Source organism: Nerophis ophidion, linkage group LG11, assembly GCF_033978795.1.
Source record: "Nerophis ophidion isolate RoL-2023_Sa linkage group LG11, RoL_Noph_v1.0, whole genome shotgun sequence".
In the NCBI taxonomy this organism is placed as follows: domain Eukaryota; kingdom Metazoa; phylum Chordata; class Actinopteri; order Syngnathiformes; family Syngnathidae; genus Nerophis; species Nerophis ophidion.
Window position 1 is genome coordinate 63765695 of NC_084621.1, and position 18647 is coordinate 63784341.

General features: G+C 40.5%; 2 protein-coding genes across 3 annotated transcripts in view; one reads left to right on the top strand and one right to left on the bottom strand.

The window, feature by feature from the left end:
- Window positions 1-31: 31 nt before the first annotated feature.
- cthrc1b (collagen triple helix repeat containing 1b) lies at window positions 32-10824 on the top strand. 2 transcript variants are annotated; one of them, XM_061916449.1, is made up of 4 exons: window positions 32-305; window positions 1865-2083; window positions 4902-5118; window positions 10092-10824. In XM_061916449.1, exons 1-4 carry the CDS (start codon window positions 189-191, stop codon window positions 10232-10234), a joined length of 696 nt encoding a protein of 231 aa, XP_061772433.1. In that variant the 5' UTR covers window positions 32-188; the 3' UTR covers window positions 10235-10824. The 2 variants fall into 2 exon arrangements, with proteins under 2 accessions (XP_061772433.1, XP_061772434.1); XM_061916450.1 differs by having other exon boundaries at window positions 32-263.
- Window positions 10825-14131: 3307 nt separating this feature from the next.
- Window positions 14132-18647, bottom strand: part of LOC133562348 (solute carrier family 25 member 32-like) — a 12739-nt gene continuing 8223 nt past the window's right edge. The window contains exons 4-7 of the mRNA XM_061916452.1: window positions 18625-18647; window positions 16928-17041; window positions 14598-14743; window positions 14132-14521 (exon numbers count right to left, since the gene is read on the bottom strand). The exon at window positions 18625-18647 is cut by the window's right edge and continues 132 nt beyond it. Coding sequence (XP_061772436.1) covers window positions 14398-14521; window positions 14598-14743; window positions 16928-17041; window positions 18625-18647 — 407 coding nt within the window. The 3' untranslated portion in view covers window positions 14132-14397. The remainder of the gene's footprint in view (window positions 14522-14597; window positions 14744-16927; window positions 17042-18624) is intronic.

An 18647-nucleotide genomic window follows, 5' to 3' on the forward strand; every position in this document is an offset into this window, starting at 1 on the left:
AACTTGTGCGGATATTTGGTCAAATCTTAGCATTTCTCACCATGTTGTTCTTCCAGGTCTTCTGTGCACTTTCGGTGAACCCCCACCCCTTCCTGCTGGTCCTGCCCTCCTGTGGACAGAGGGTGTGATGATGTTGGAGGCAGACAAACTCTGCAGAAGTTCCCAGGACGAGCGCACAGCTGCACCGTATGATGTCTCCTCTTTCTCCGCGCCTGCTGCTGCTGCTTGTCTGCCTGCTTTTACCTGTGTATGGAGTGGAAAAGGTGAGAAGTAGAGGATACCGAAAGGATCCTGATGCTGACAAGGTAAGACAGAATGCAAATAAACCAGGCGGCTTAAAGATAGATCAAGTCTTTATTTGCCTAACTTTTGTCTTTTTTATAAAAAGTAAACCAAGTTTTTTTAAATATGCTGAAAATGATGTCATTGTGTCAACAACCCTTTTAATATTCCATGTTTCAGGGGTGTGGGGGGGAAATATTTTTATTTTGGTCGAACATTGAAAAATATTTTAATAGTCTAATATCCACTTTTTTTTTAGTTTTCATCATTCTGGTTGAGTCTTTATGAGAAAGACTTAGTGGGTGGTCACTGTTGGAACAGAGTTCACATTCTCTGTCCTCTCTTGGGAATGCATTAAATGAAAGTGAAACTGTTTATTTATGCAGAGGGACCCCCGCTGCCCCAAGACCTCCCTTAAAGTCCCATTAGAATTCGGCACAGCCCACTTTTTGTAGCGCTCATTTGCTCTTATAACTTTCCAAAGACATTTAGTCAGGACTGAGCTGCATTTTTCTGACCACATTGGACGAATAGGACAAACAGCATGTTATTCCATAATGTAATCTTGTGGTGTTGGAAACCCCTAACCTCCTCATTTACCAACAAAAGTTGGTCATCAGAAATCCCCCTCTTTTTTTAATGCATCATCCTGAAAAGCCAAGCATTATATTCATTCTGGAAAGCTGCAGTCCTTCCTTCAGTGTTGACTAAAGCGTAAAATACATACATGCTACAGTAATGGGCTGTGTGTAAGGCATATTCAGTATAATTAATGCGAGCAGCACAGCGTTGGACTTTCACATGGACGGAAGCTGGTATAAAAGTCCACAGTGTGGACGAGCAGACAGTGCATCCATTCATCAGAAAAATACAGCTCTTGAGACCTTTCCTTCATTCTGCTGGAAATCAAACATTTACTTGGATATTTTACACTGCTTATTTCAGATATATGTTTCAGCGAATGCAAAGTTTTCAGTTTTATCCCAGTTTTTGTCAGAGCTGACATCACAGCTCCTGGTTGAGCCAGATGATGTCTAAAACAGACCGTGAGCCATCTGTTTCAACTGACATTGGAACACCGCAATTCCTTGACATGAAGGCAGTTTTCCAGATTCTCATCTCCTGAAGTACAGTTTTAGACTTCACCCTTGGGACTCAAGCTAAGAAATTAGATGAAATGCTCTTTGTTCTCCTCCTCAATGTCTTGTGGTTATGTGGTCTGTTCCACATGTGGCCACATTAATAGCCTTTTGGCATTGGGGTATCAAATCGGGGTGCGTCTTTACGGGAGGAAATATTGAACCACCCTGTCCACCTAAGCAGGATTTATGTCCAGATCAAATGGTATAAATATGCACACTCTGCAATAGTGTGGAAAAGGGGAACTCATGCAAAGTCATGCAGGACTTTAATTGTGTCTGTAATTTAATAAGGCAGGAGTTTGTTGAAAAAGTCAGGGCCATGACTCAGGCAGTCATCAGAATCATCAGTGTGTGTGTTTCTTTATGACTTTCCAAACTGCTTAATTATTACAAAATGTTAGCTTCAGGAAGTCTCAACTCTGTCATGTTTTTCCCTGCAGTATAGCAGCTGCATGCAGGGTCCAGCAGGAACCCCTGGACGAGACGGTAACCCAGGCGGCAACGGCATCCCGGGTACCCCGGGCATCCCTGGGCGCGACGGACTCAAAGGCGAGAAGGGCGAATGCATTAGCGAAATATTCGAGGAACCCTGGAAGCCCAACTACAAGCAGTGTGCTTGGAACTCCTTAAATTATGGGATTGACCTGGGAAAAATAGCTGTAAGTATATTTGCATTGTTCCATGGACAGATTGATGGAGCTGCCGGGGAAACAAGTCTATTCGATAAGTTGGACATATGTCTTTGCTGAATTAGGTGATGGAAGATTCGGTCTGACAAAAAAGCCTTCCTAAATTGTATTCCAGACATGACTGAAAATTGTCACCATGTTACCATGAATTGATTTACGTGGACCCCGACTTAAACAAGTTGAAAAACGTATTCGGGTGTTACCATTTAGTGGTCAATTGTACGGAATATGTACTGTACTGTGCAATCTACTTATAAAAGTTTCAATCAATCAAAAAAAAGTCAGACGAACCATCCAAAACGTTCACATTTTAATGTTTGGCATTACAAGATTCCTTGGCTTAATATCTATTGTAGCTCAAAAAGTTTCATCGTGTCATCTTGTCGGTTATACTTTTCAGTTTCTTGTAGTCAGATGAGGTTTTAGTATAATAGAAGCAATATTTTACCTTGTAAGGTTTCAGCTGCCGTCTGCAGTCTTCCTAAGAAGGGTCACCTGACCACTGTGACATGTCGAAAAACCACAAAATAAATACAGCTGTTAAACCTCTAATGAAAACAAGACAGTTGCTCGTACATCCAGAGGACTAAATAGAACAGGAGAAAAAATGCAATGTAATTTAGGAAATCCCATGCAAATCATGCAGAAAAACATATTGGAAAAACAGGCAAGACATCGGAAAGAATGTGGAAAAAACTAGAAGATTCACAAGAGGCCTAAAACCAAAATCTATATAAAAAATATTGTAATCAGCCACATTAGATCATTGCAAAATAAACAACCACATAATGGACTGGGGGTAACACTAAATTGGCCCTAGTGTGTGAATGTGAGTGTGACTGTTGTCTGTCTATCTGTGTTGGCCCTGTGATGAGGTGGCGACTTGTCCAGGGTGTACTCCGCCTTCCCCCCGATTGTAGCTGAGATAGGCACCAGCACCCCCCGCGACCCCGAAAGGGAATAAGCGGTAGAAAATGGATGGATAATGGACTGGGGCAGTGGTCCCCAACCACCGATTGGTACCTGGCCGCAGAATCATTTTTAATAAATTTTTTAATTTATTTATTTTTTTTTAAATCAACATGAAAAAAACACGAGATACACTTACAATTAGTGCACCAACCCCAAAAAAAACTCCCTTTTTCATGACAAGAACCTCCCTTTTTCATGACAAAGAAAAAAAAAAAGACCGCCGGGCCCTTCCATCCATCCATCCATTTTCTACCGCTTATTCCCATTTGGGATCGCGGGGGGCGCTGGCGCCTATATCAGCTACAATCGGGCGTAAGGCGGGGTACACCCTGGACAAGTCGCCACCTCATCGCAGGGCCAACACAGATAGACAGACAACATTCACACTCACATTCACACACTAGGGCCGCGGGACAAATTATCAAGCATTGACAGCTACAAAAAGGTTGGGGACCACCGGACTAGGGCAATGCTAAAATTATTGGGACAGAAACTAATAAATACAAACCATAAACAAAAGGAGCCATAGCGCCCAGATGACCGGAACTTCACTAATTCTTAAATAATGTTTAGCTTGTGAAAATGAATCTGGCAGTCATTTCCGTAATATCAATTATTTTTTGTGTAAGCAGTAAATAAATAACTACTTGGAACGCCCCTTTCCATCGCCAGACTCGATATGACGCCCCCTTTTGGTGTGATGTCATCTACAGAAATGGATTTAATTTCCTTCCATAGACAGTGTGGATGAAGCCATATAAAACTATTATTTTCATAATTTAATCGCATCTTTTGGTACATGATATGGTAAACATTATGAGCACAAAATAAATATAAAATAATCACCATTTTTGGACTTTATGCCTCTTCCATAGACACCATGAATTGATTAACGTGGACCCCGACTTAAACAAGTTGAAAAACTTATTGGGGTCTTACCATTTAGTTGTCAATTGTACGGAATATGTACTGTACTGTGCAATCTACTAATAAAAGTTTCAATCAATCAATCAAACACCATAGCCTGTGTTTCCTCAAGCTCTTTAATCATTTACTCAAGCATCTTAAGGGACGGCGTGGCGCAGTGGGAGAGTTGCCGTGCGCAACCCGAGGGTCCCTGGTTCAATTCCCACCTAGTACCAACTTCGTCACGTCCGTTGTGTCCTGAGCATGACACTTCACCCTTGCTCCTGATGGGTGCTGGTTGGCGCCTTGCATGGCAGCTCCCTCCATCAGTGTGTGAATGTGTGTGCGAATGGGTAAATGTGGAAGTAGTGTCAAAGCGCTTTGAGTACCTTGAAGGTAGAAAAGCGTTATACAAGTACAACCGATTTATTTATTTATCTTGAGGAAAAAATCAGTAGAAAAAGACGCAAATTAGAACATTAGCAGTTTACTTAATGTTCCTAGGTAAACTAATGTTCCTCTTGTTTTTTTAGCTTATCTTTTTATGCTTGTCGCAGGTTCTGACTCAGTCTTTCTTCCCTCGAGGGTGTTCCCCTAGTCACTATTATGTGTTAATTAAATCATACCTGAGGGGAAAACTTGCGCCTAATCATACTAAAACTGAGGCATATGAAAACTGAGGCACCACTGTACACTTCCTTTTTTGGAATATGGTTAATTTAGGGTATAGAGTGGTCAGTCAGCAGCAGTCCATTTAACTCAAACAGTTCCAGGATATTACAGATTATTTGAATGAAACTTAAGTTACCATCGTCCAATTCAAAATCCAGAAACCCAGAGAACCGTACTATTTTTTTGAAACTGCACCTGAAGTTACATCAAATGTGACCTGTGCTGTGTTGTGTGGCAGGACTGTACGTTCACCAAGTTGCGCTCAGATAGCGCCCTCAGAGTCCTCTTTAGCGGTTCCCTCAGACTCAAATGCAAGAACGCATGCTGCCAGAGGTGGTACTTCACCTTCAATGGAGCCGAGTGCACGGCACCTCTGCCAATAGAATCCATCATCTACTTGGACCAAGGCAGTCCAGAGCTCAACTCCACCATCAACATCCACCGGACATCTTCAGGTATGATAGGTTTTGTTAGGATCTGGTATTTGTAAAATATTGCATGCAAACCCTGTGACAATTGAGGATTTGAATGATACGATAGACAGAAATCCCAACTCAATGTTCCTCACTGATGTGACAGAAGAGGAAATAATTAAAACTGTGAATGAATGTAAATCCAAGGCCTCAATTGATTGTAACGGAAGTGATATGGAAATAATAAAAAAAAATTTCATCAGCAACTTATACTTCCCAAATAGGTACATTCCCAAACAAAATGAAATTAGCAAAAGTTGCACCAATTTACAAGACTGGAGACAAACACCAGTTTACAAACTAATGATTTATTGATTTTTTTCTTAATTCCACAATTTTCTAAAATCATTGAAAATGTATTTAGCAACAGATTGGACTGAATTATAAAAAAGTGGAACACTTGCAGAAAACTAATAGGGATACAGAGCTAACATCTCTACATCGATGGCATTAATCGAAATAACAAACTCTATTACCAATTCATTAGATGGTAAACAGTGTGCAGCTGGAAATAACTAAAGCATTTAACACTATCTTAATTAACAAATAAGAACGGTATGGGTTTTAACTGGGTAAGAAGCTACTTAACTTACAGGAAGCAATACTTGAAGCTAGGCAAGAACACACGTCTACAGCATTAAATATATCTTGCGGTCTACCACAGGGATTTATACCAGGACCAAAATGTATTTATAAACATATGTGAAGTCAGAAAGGACATAAAGTTAGTCCTATTTAGCAGATAACACAACTGTATTTTGTTTGTAGAACCAATCAATCAACTGTGTGTTAAGCTATTTGAACTAGACATCAACATCCTAGCTTTGACTTATACTGTAGGTGCCAAAGCAAGTTATTGTAATACATAGAAATTACAAGAAAGGTTTAGACACACCTTCTCATTCAAAGCGTTTCCTTTATTTTCATGACTATTTACATTGTAGATTGTAACTGAAGGCATCAGGACTATGAATGAACACATGTGGAGTTATATACTTAACAAAAAAAAGGTGAAATACCGTATTTTCATCCATCCATCCATCATCTTCCGCTTATCCGAGGTCGGGTCGCGGGGGCAGCAGCCTAAGCAGGGAAACCCAGACTTCCCTCTCCCCAGCCACTTCGTCTAGCTCTTCCCGGGGGATCCCGAGGCGTTCCCAGGCCAGCCGGGAGACATAGTCTTCCCAACGTGTCCTGGGTCTTCCCCGTGGCCTCCTACCGGTTGGACGTGCCCTAAACACATCCCGAGGGAGGCGTTCGGGTGGCATCCTGACCAGATGCCCGAACCACCTCATCTGGCTCCTCTCGATGTGAAGGAGCAGCGGCTTTACTTTGAGTTCCTCCCGGATGGCAGAGCTTCTCACCCTATCTCTAAGGGAGAGCCCCGCCACACGGCGGAGGAAACTCATTTCGGCCGCTTGTACCCGTGATCTTATCCTTTCGGTCATGACCCAAAGCTCATGACCATAGGTGAGGATGGGAACGTAGATCGACCGGTAAATTGAGAGCTTTGCCTTCCGGCTCAGCTCCTTCTTCACCACAACGGACCGGTACAACGTCCGCATTACTGAAGACGCCGCGTGAAATACCGTATTTTTCGTATTATAAATCGCTCCGGAGTATACGTCGCACTGGCCGAAAATGCATAATAAAGAAGGAAATAGACATATATATGTCGCACTGTAGTGTAAGTTGCATTTTGGGGGGAAACTTAGTTGATAAAATCCAACACCAAGAATAGACATTTGAAAGGCAATTTAAAAAAAATAAAGAATAGTGAACAACAGGCTTAATAATTGTACGTTATATGAGGCATAAATAACCAACTGAGAAGGTGCCTGGTATGTTAACGTAACATATTATGGTAAGAGTCATTCAAATAACTATAACATATACAACATGCAATACGTTTACCAAACAATCTGTCACTCCTAATTGCTAAATCCGATGAAATCTTCTTCCTCGATGTCGCTTCTAAACAACTCTGCCAACTCCAAAAGTATGCGCTTCCTCCTCTCGTTTTCTGTTGCATATTTCACTACGTCCAGCTTGTAATCTGCAGTACATGATTTCCTTTTCGGTCCAATTTTTGTTTAGATCTTCTCAGTTTTTATAAGTTACCGCCAACGATGAAATTATCCATTTTAATAGCTACGGCAATAGCATATAGCAGTTAGCATTCCATGACCCGCAATGCACTTCTGCACTGACCCTCCCTCGCCGATTAATTATTGGTTGACGTTGACGTGTGTGACGATTGCTGACATTTTCTTCGTCTCTTCCGCGAATGAGATAAATAATATTATTTGATATTTTACGGTAATGTGTTAATAATTTCACACACAAGTCGCTCCGGAGTATATGTCGCACCCCCGGCCAAAATATGAAAAAAACTGTGACTTATAGTCCGAAAAATATGGTAACTGAAAACATGTTTTGTATTCTAGTTTCTTCAAAATAGCCACCCTTTGCCTTGATTACTTTTTTGCACACGCTTGGCATTCTTTTGATGAGCTTCAAGAGGTAGTCACCTGAAGCGGTTTGCACTTCACAGGTGTGCTTGAAGCTCATTGAGAGAATGCCAAGAGTGTGCATAGCAGTAATAAGGGCAAAGGGTGGCTATTTTGAAGAATCTTTTTTGTTAAGTACATAACTCAATGTGTTCATTCATAGTTTTGATGCCTTCAGTGACAATCTACAATGTAAATAGTAAATAGTCATGAAAAAAAAGAAAACACATACTTTTGGCCTGTGCTGTTTATTGTTTATTGAATGGATCCCCATTAGCTGACGCCAAGGCAACTGCTAGTCTTCCTGGGGTCCATATAGGAGCATACAAAATTAAAATACAAAGAATACATGCATTACCAAACATTATACAATGGAAAAATACAACATGAGGTAAAAAAGCTAGTTAAAACCAGTATTAAAAATTCACGTCATGTGGACAGCTGCAATAGGTGTATCTTCAAAGCTGTCTTGAATGACAATTTACTTTGTGAGAGATTAATGTGTGATGGCAATATATTCCAGAATAATATACATCGATACATGACTGTATGTTTGAGGAGATTGGTCCTGGGAGCAGGAAGTGCCAAATAGCCATTGCTGGCATTCTTAGTGTCATAATAAGTATGTGTGTTGGTTGACTTTAAAAACTGTTTTGGAAAAGTAATCTGGTGATTGATCTAAAATGATAGTTCTAAAGAACATAAGAAGACTACTGCTGTGTTTTTGTTAGGAAATAATTAATTGTATTTGTAGACTATGCCGTGAGCCAAGGGAAAAACAAACTGTTGGCCAAAAATGGCACCCTGGATGCACTTTGCACTTTGTAACTTGTGGACTAGGATGCCTGTGAATATTCTCATTCATTCAGGTCATTGTAGTTAGCGAGTTGAATCAAGCACAACTGCACTCTAGACCAGGGGTCGGGAACCTTTTTGGCTGAGAGAGCCATGAAAGCCAAATATTTTAAAATGTTTTTCCGTGAGAGCCGTATCACTTTTTTTTTAACACTGAATACAACTAAATGCAGGGTTTCCCACACATTCATTTATTTGTGGCGGCCCACCACGAAAGAATTACGGCCGCCACAAATTAAAAAAAAATAAAATAAAATATATATATATTTTTTTTTCCGGCTTTTGACTCGCTCGACCGCACAAAAAAGCAATGGGACTCTGTCTGTGAATGGAGCTTGTAGTTACATATTATTTAAATATGTAAATACTATATAAATATGTATTTAAATATGTACATAAAGTGTTGTAATTATATTCCAACTCCGCGTTCTTCTTGGTCATCGTTGCCACCCGACCACACCACCACAAATAGATGCCTGACCTGTGGGAAACACTGAAATAGGTGCATTTTTTAAGTAAAACCAACATTTTTAGAGTATATCCATCCATCCATCCATTTTCTACCGCTTATTCCCTTTTGGGGTCGCGGGGGGCGCTGGCGCCTATCTCAGCTACAATCGGGCGGAAGGCGGGGTACACCCTGGACAAGTCGCCACCTCATCGCAGGGCCAACACAGATAGACAGACAACGTTCACACTCACATTCACACACTAGGGACCATTTAGTGTTGCCAATCAACCTATCCCCAGGTGCATGTCTTTGGAAGTGGGAGGAAGCCGGAGTACCCGGAGGGAACCCACGCATTCACGGGGAGAACATGCAAACTCCACACAGAAAGATCCCGAGCCTGGATTTGAACCCAGGACTGCAGGACGTTCGTATTGTGAGGCAGACGCACTAACCCCTCTGCCACCGTGAAGCCCATTTTTAGAGTATAATAAGTCTCTAATTCTTTTTAATAACATTGTTATTTCCTGAACAGGTGCGGTAGAAAACTGATGGATGGATTAAAATGCATGAGAATGTTTTATATTTTGAAAGTTATTTAACATCGGGATTACCAGCGGAATTATTCATTACTTATGGTGTTAAGTAATATCAGCTAAGGTTTATCTGAGCGCCAGGTGCAGTCATCAAAAGAGCCACATCTGGCTCGAGAGCCATAGGTTCCCTACCCCTGCTCTAGACTGTCTAAGAAGATGTTTAACCCCTCATCCAAGCAGGTAGTCTGGTGCAGGAATCTATGATATTGATGGAAAGGGGATGATGGCCTCATGTCGGCTTCTTATATTACTTTTCTGTAGCCAGGGTTTTGATTTCCAATTCTTGTGGTAAGCCAAGCTAGCTGCATTATTATGGAATATGAATGCCAGTTACAGTAGTTTCAAACTATAACTTTGGGAGAAAAACAATACGAAGAATCAAAATCCGTAATCATTAATGCCTGTTTAAAGTTTATTGTCGTGTGGGAATCAAACGTCGGGAAAAGTCACATTATAATATTCCAGTTTTGCGGCTATGCGTTTTAGGTGTTCTTCACAATTTATTGGCATTAATGTCTTTGCCCTTCTTCTTTTTGTCTGATTCAGTGGAAGGGCTGTGTGAGGGTGTGAAAGCAGGGTTGGTGGACGTGGCCGTATGGGTGGGGACCTGCGCTGACTATCCACGCGGCGATGCATCCACAGGGTGGAACTCCGTTTCCAGGGTTATCATCGAAGAGCTTCCCAAGTGAAAACTGTTACATAAGAGGAACGGGACCAGCCCTGCTATAACCATACGTGATCTGGCTTTCTGCAATAAGCAGGTACGGCTTGCTGATTGTAACTTGAATGTTTTTAATTGACGTTCCTTTTCCCAGGAAAACAAAACAAACATCGGTACTGTAACTTTCCTGCTCACGGGTGCTATCGGCAGTCATTGCCAATATGTAAACATTTATATGCATTACTGTTGTCAATAAAGTGATCTTTTAGTAAAAAGAAAAAAAACCAGTAATGATGAAAAATCAATGTTAGCTCACCTACATTTAGTTTAACTGTATTTGCATACTTAGTGTGTAGGTTTTTTTTATCTGTGCTATCAGGTTTTTAAATATGCTCTTTGTACGGGTATGTTAAGTAAATTGTTATTCAGTTTCAGTACTTTCCTACTCCTGATTTCTCTGGGAAACTCCCGTTTTAATACTTAACTCAATTTTTCTCATGTTCTGACTTTCATTTTTTATTTTTATTTTTAAACAAATCTGCTACTGCCCGCATCAGCGTAACACATCTTGTAGCTGGTATGTCAGGCATTTCAAATAAAAGCATGCCTGTAAAATAATACAGTTGCACAACATGTGGGTGTTTCTTTTCATGTGGGGGGGAAAAAAACTGAATTGTTCTTATTTTTCATCCATCCATCCATCCATTTTCTTCCGCTTATTCCCTTTCGGGGTCGCGGGGGGCGCTGGCGCCTATCTCAGCTACAATCGGGCGGAAGGCGGGGTACACCCTGGACAAGTCGCCACCTCATCGCAGGGCCAACACAGATAGACAGACAACATTCACACTCACATTCACACACTAGGGCCAATTTAGTGTTGCCAATCAACCTATCCCCAGGTGCATGTCTTTGGAAGTGGGAGGAAGCCGGAGTACCCGGAGGGAACCCACGCATTCACGGGGAGGACATGCAAACTCCACACAGAAAGATCCCGAGCCTGGATTTGAACCCAGGACTGCAGGAACTTCGTATTGTGAGGCAGACGCACTAACCCCTCTTCCACCGTGAAGCCCTAATATTTTTCAGAAAATGCAAATATCTTTAGGTATAAGTTGGGTATCCACTATCCAGTAATGATCGGTTAAGAACACCTCAGTGAGTGTATGCCACACTCATTAACTGTATTGACGCCGCACTGCATATTTATGTTTAAAATTTGCAGTGTTGCTGTTTTTGCCATAATGGTTATCTGCCATCTACTGGATTAAAATAGTCACTACACTTGACCCGCAAAATACATTAATAGTTAGCAGATATTCCTTCCATCCATCCATTTTCTGCCACTTATTCCCTTTGGGGTCGCGAGGGGAGCTGGTGCCTATCTCAGCTACAATTGGGTGGAAGGCGCGGTACACCCTGGACAAGTCGCCACCTCATCGCATATTGTTTTTTTTAAATAGCCCAACAAAAATGCAAAAATATTAGCCTGGTTAGCCAAATAGTAACCAGAAAAAGATGAACACAATGATCTCTTCCGCCTTCATTTAGTATGAGCTGTTAATGTGAGACGAAAAAGCGCTTATTGATTGACAGTTTGGTGCTTCACAGTCAAATGACAAAGCAGTTGTATCAGTCACTTGATTTTTTTTCAGTGTGACACATCAAGGCTTTGAGGGACACCTTTCTTACCATAATGTTTTGATGCTGTTGCAGCATTTGAACCATCACTGGGGAAAGCGTGGCTCGGTTGGGCCAGCAACCTCAGTGTTCCTGGTTCGATCCCCGGCTTTCACCACCCGAGTCGCGTTTTGTCCTTGTGCAAGACACTTCACCCTTGCTCCTGATGGGTCGTGGTTAAGGCCTCCCGCCATCAGCGTGTCAAAGTGGAAATTACACCCCACAAAAAGCACATTGATTGACATTTAGCTAAAATCCATTTTACCAAAAAATGCATTTTGAAGTGAAGTGAATTATATTTATATAGCGCTTTTCTCTAGTGACTCAAAGCACTTTACATAGTGACACCCAATATCTAATTATTACATTCAAACCAGTGTGGGTGGCACTGGGAGCAGGTGGGTAAAGTGTCTTGCCCAAGGACACAACGGCAGTGACTAGGATGGCGGAAGCGGGAATCGAACCTGAAACCCTCAAGTTGCTGGCACAGCCACTCTTCCAACCGAGCTATACCGCCCCATTGCACCAATGTTTCTTTGAACTAGAGTACAAATACAATCTTTGATAAACTACAGTTATGCTCAGTGCGCTATAGTGTATTTTAAATAGGTATATTCTGACTGGAAATGACACACATTGTGTGGTGGTGATGTATTAATTAAAATACGCTTTTTTCATATTTAATTGCATATAATGTGTAAATACATCCATTTTCTATTGGTCGCAGGGTGTGCTGGAGCCTATCCCAGCTGCACTTGACATATATATATATATATATACATATATATATCAATGCATCGAAACAAATAGTTGGATTACACCACCATTTAGGCACAAGCAACTGCCCAGTCATTGAACATGCTTGTTATGAGGTTTCAATAATTTTGCATTTGCAGAATTTTTTCAGAATGTAAAAAAAAATGTATACATACTCCAAATTATTTTGTAAATGTATTTTCTTATTTTATTGTGCAAAATACTTCAGGTAAAACAGCAATGGATATTTTATCCCTGAAAATAACACTCCAAACTGTCATTTACGTCTCGTCTCGATTACGGTAACGTATTATTTTCGGGTCTCCCCGTGTCTAGCATTAAAAGATTACAGTTGGTACAAAATGCGGCTGCTGGACTTTTGACAAGAACAAGAAAGTTTGATCACATTACGCCTGTACTGGCTCACCTGCACTGGCTTCCTGTGCACTTAAGATGTGACTTTAAGGTTTTACTACTTACGTATAAAATACTACACGGTCTAGCTCCATCCTATCTTGCGGATTGTATTGTACCATATGTCCCGGCAAGAAATCTGCGTTCAAAAGACTCCGGCTTATTAGTGATTCCTAAAGCCCCAAAAAAGTCTGCGGGCTATAGAGCGTTTTCCGTTCGGGCTCCAGTACTCTTGAATCCACTCCCGGTAACAGTTCGAGATGCTACCTCAGTAGAAGCATTTAAGTTTCACCTTAAAACTCATTTGTATACTCTAGCCTTTAAATAGACCTCCTTTTTAGACCAGTTGATCTGCCGCTTTTCTTTTTCTCTTCTGTCCCCCCTTCCCTTGTGGAGGGGGTCCGGTCCGATGACCATGGATGAAGTACTGGCTGTCCAGAGTTGAGACCCAGGATGGACCGCTCGCCTGTGTATTGGTTAGGGACGTCTCTACGCTGCTGATCCGACTCCGCTTGGGATGGTTTCCTGTGGACGGGACTCTCGCTGCTGTCTTGGATCCGCTTTGAACTGAATTCTCGCAGCTGTGTTGGATCCATTGTGGATTGAACTTTCACAGTATCATGTTAGACCCGCTCGACATCCATTGCTTTCAGTCCCCTAGAGGGGGGGGGTTGCCCACATTTGAGGTCCTCTCCAAGGTTTTCATAGTCATCATTGTCACTAGCGTCCCACTGGGTGTGAGTTTTCCTTGCCTTTCTGTGGGTTCTTCCGAGGATGTCGTAGTCGTAGTGGTTTGTGCAGTCCTTTTGAGACTTTTGTGATTTAGGGCTATATAAATAAACATTGATTGATTGATTTCTACGGAAAACTACATTGCAAAAAGTGGAAACTTAAGCAAGATTAAATATTTTTTTAAATGAAGTTAAAAGGGATTTTCACTCAAAGTAATATTTGCCTTTTTATGCAAAACCCACACTTTTGTTTCAATAATTTTGAACAAATGGGTCAGTATGACCATTTAAAAAATGTACAAACTAATATCAGGTATTTTTTTTCCTGGAATAATTCAAACGCCAACTTAACTATGAATGTTTTATTTTATGCAAGTTCTTTAGTGGCATGTACACATAATTGTAAAAATATTAATTTCATAGCAGCATTACATCCTTACAGGTGTAGTGCAAACATGCAGAAGTGTCTCAAAAAGGCCCTTTCAGCTATTCTCTATGAAACTTGAAGTTCATATTCCAGGCTGTGAATCGATGAAATCAGTCTGTTGCCACTTGTTCCTTTTATGTTGGTGTTTTTTTATATCGGCGTCCTTTGCCTTGAGTGCTAACATTGCTACCTTGGGTTCAGAAGTAAGCGAGAGACATTTTCATAAACTACAAATGTGATGCAGCATGCTGGAGTGACTCTGATAAGGTTGGGGATGACGCCTTTGTAGAACCCGATAGCGCCTTCATTCCTGTGGACAAGGGAGAACTGACTATTGCACAACCGGGTTTGAATGTGCAAAGCATCACGAGTGAATAGCTTTGTACCTCCATGTCCGCCTGATGACATCCACCACACCGTTGTACGTATTGTGCTGGTCTTGCAGTCGAGCTCGCACCACCTGATATGGATACGTCATAGACACGGCAAATATCTTGGACAGTGCCGCCGTCGTGATGTTTTCCAATGTGTTCTGTTCAAAAATGAAGCGATCAATGTGGTGAGAAAAAATAGCTGAGTCATAAAACAAAGTATCAACCAGTGATGCAGCTGGAAAGTTCTGTACAGTTAGGAAGGGATTCATATGGCCCCATTTCTGGGTATCTCTCACATGAGAGGAGTGAGGGGTTTATCAATTTGCAATGCAGTCTGCTGAAAATGATGCAAAGCGCCACCGGTGGTCAAAGCTGGAATTGCCACAAAACACAATTTAAAATATTTAAAGGCCTACTGAAATGAGATTTTCTTATTCAAACGGGGATAGCAGGTCCATTCTATGTGTCATACTTGATCATTTTGCGACATTGCCTTATTTTTTCTGAAAGGATTTAGTAGAGAACATCGACGATAAAGCTTGCAACATTTGGTCGTTAATAAAAAAGCCTTGCCTGTACCGGAAGTCGCAGACGATGACGTCACCAGTGAGAGGGCTCCTCACGTTGTTTAGAGCCTCCAGCAGCAAGAGCTATTTGGACCGAAAACACCGACAATTTCCCCATTAATATAAGCGAGGATGAACGATTCGTGGATGAGGATATTGATAGCGAAGGACTAGAAAAAAAAAAAATAAAGTTAAAAAAAAAAAAAGGCGATGGCATTGGGACGGATTCAGATGTTTTTAGACACATTTACTAGGATAATTCTGGGAAATCCCTTATCTTTCTATTGTGTTGCTAGTGTTTTGGTGAGATTAAGTAGTACCTGATAGTCGGAGGGGTGTGACCATGGGTGTCTTGACGCCAGTCTCTAAGGGAAGTCGACGGCAGCTGCATGGACGGCACAAACTCAGCTGATCTCCGGTAAGTAGCGACTTTTTACCACAATTTTCTCACCGAAAACTGCCGGTTGACATTTGGTCAGGAACCATGTTCGCTTGACCGCTCTGATCCATAGTAAACCTTCACCTCCGGGAATTTTAAACAAGGAATCACCGTGTGTTTGTGTGGTTAAAGGCTAAAAGCTTCCCACCTCCATCTTTCTACTTTGACTTCTCCATTATTAATTGAAAATGATCCACACAATTCTGAATTGTGTGAATTATATTTATATAGCGCTTTTCTCCAGTGACTCAAAGCGCTTTACATAGTGACACCCAATATCTAAGTTACATTTAAACCAGTGTGGGTGGCACTGGGAGCAGGTGGGTAAAGTGTCTTGCCCAAGGACACAACGGCAGTGACTAGGATGGCAGAAGCGGGAATCGAACCTGCAACCCTCAAGTTGCTGGCACGGCCACTCTACCAACCGAGCTATACCGCCCCAAATTAGGGAATTTGCTGTAATACACAGAAGTAGAAGTGATAGGACAAAAACATTAATGCTCATTGTGAGCGCTCGTCAACCCAAGTCCAGTACGGTACAAGTGGACTGAAGTGAGAAATGCGGCAAAACACATTTTGAGTGGTTGTAAAATGTCTCTCAGAGGTACACCTCAAGGATGTCGAGGATCATGTGACGACACAATGGGCAATGTTGGTAGATGACCTGCTGCAGCCTTTTGAACAAATTGCATAAGATTCAGCAACACAGATGTCCAGAATACGGTTTAATTGCGCGATGAAAAGAGACGACTTTTAGCCGAAAATGTCCTCTACAGCAGTCGTCCCCAACCACCGGGCCACAGAAGAATTTTTTATTAAATCAACATAAAAAGCACAACATACACTTACAATTAGTGCACCAAACACAAAAACGTCCCTTTTTCATGACAAAGAAGAAAAAAAAAAAAAGGACATCCCCACCCCGGGGCCACGGGATAAATTATTAAGCGTTGACCGGTCCGCGGATACAAAAAGGTTGGGGACCACTGCTCTACTGTCCGTGACGTCACGCGCACACGACATCATTTCACTACGTTTTCAACAAGAAACTCAGCGGGAAATTTAAAATTACAATTTAGTAAACTAAAAAGGCCGTATTGGCATGTGTTGCAATGTTAATATTTCATCATTGATATATAAACTATCAGACTGCGTGGTCGCTAGTAGTGGGTTTCAGTAGGCCTTTAACACTTTACTGCCAGCTGAAGTGGATAGTGCACCACCCCATTGGACATGTTTCATGTGTCAGTTAAACTGCGAAGAACGGGGACATATGAAATCCCTCCATACTGTAAGTCCACCTATTAGCGACGATCTTGTGGAGTGAAAAGACTCACCAGCTTTGCGTCTGAAGGAACCATCTTGTATCTTTTGTAACGTCGTTTGAGTTGCTCATAGGCCATGAACTGCAGTGCTCCATGGGAGGTTCCAAAGAGCCCAGGAACATAACCCTAAGACAGGAATAAGCCTCGTAAATCATTCCTGGAGCGTACTTAAACTGCATCACCCCGACAGAAACAGAATTTATATTCTGCTATAACGTTTTGATGCACTGTTCTTTTAACAAACACACTTATGAGTGCCCCAACTTAAGAGTTTTTCGAGATAAAAGCTGCCGCTCTGCTAATTGTGATGCTTTAAGTTGCATGCAAAAATTGGAGTTACAAGCATCTCCGCCATTACTTGGCAAATCAAATGTCACAGTGAACCCTGTAAAACCCCCAAAAAGGAGATATAAAGAGATATTTTGGTGGCAAAATAAGTTGAGGAATGCAATTTTACTTAGACATTTGATTTTAAAAAATTCAGAATCGTGTCAAAAGATTTTTCCGGCTGGCCATTGCTTAGTACAGGGGTCACCAACCTTTTTGAAAGCAAGAGCTACTTCTTGGGTACTGATTAATGCGAAGGGCTACCAGTTTGATACACACTTGAATAAATTGCCAGAAATAGCCAATTTGCTCAATTTACCTTTAATAAATAAATGTATAGTTCTAAAAAAAAAATTGTGTATTTCTGTCTGTCATTCCGTCGTACATTTTTTTTCCTTTTACGGAAGTTTTTTAGTGGAGAATAAATGATGAAAAAAAACTTAATTGAACGGTTTAAAAGAGGAGAAAACACAAAAAAAAATCAAATTTAATTTTGAAACATAGTTTATCTTCAATTTCAAGTCTTTAAAATTCAAAATTCAACCGAAAATAAGAAGAGAAAAACTACCTAATTCGAATCTTTTGGAAAAAAATTTAAAAAGAATTTATGGAACATCATTAGTCATTTTTCCTGATTAAGATTAATTTTAGAATTTTGATGACGTGTTTTAAATAGGTTAAAATCCAATCTGCACTTTGTTAGAATATATAACAAATTGGACCAAGCTATATTTCTAACAAAGACAAATCATTATTTCTTCTAAATTTTCCAGAACAAAAATTTTAAAAGAAATTCTAAAGACTTTGAAATAAAATTTTAATTTGATTCTACAGATTTTCTAGATTTGCCAGAATAATTATTTTGAATTTTAATCATAATAAATTTGAAGAAATATTCCACAAATATTCTTCGCCAAAAAAACAGAAGCTAAAATGAAGAATTAAATGAAAATGTATTTATTATTCTTTACAAAAAAAAAAATACTTTACCATTGATTTAAATTGTCAGGAAAGAAGAGGAAAGAACTTAAAAGGTAAAAAGGTATATGTGTTTAAAAATCTTAAAATCATATGTAAGGTTGTATTTTTCTCTAAAATTGTCTTTCTGAAAGTTATAAGAAGCAAAGTAAAAAAATAAATGGATTTATTTAAACAATTGAAGACCAAGTCTTTAAAATATTTTCTTGGATTTTCAAATTCTATTTGAGTTTTGTCTCTCATAGAATTACAAATGTCGAGCAAAGCGAGACCAGCTTGCTAGTAAATAAATACAATTTAAAAAATAGAGGCAGCTCACTGGTAAGTGCTGCTATTTGAGCTATTTTTAGAACAGGCTGGCTTAGACACCCCTGCACTACATCATAATAGAAGTACACACTGACCTTGTAGAGGCCTGACACCCCTT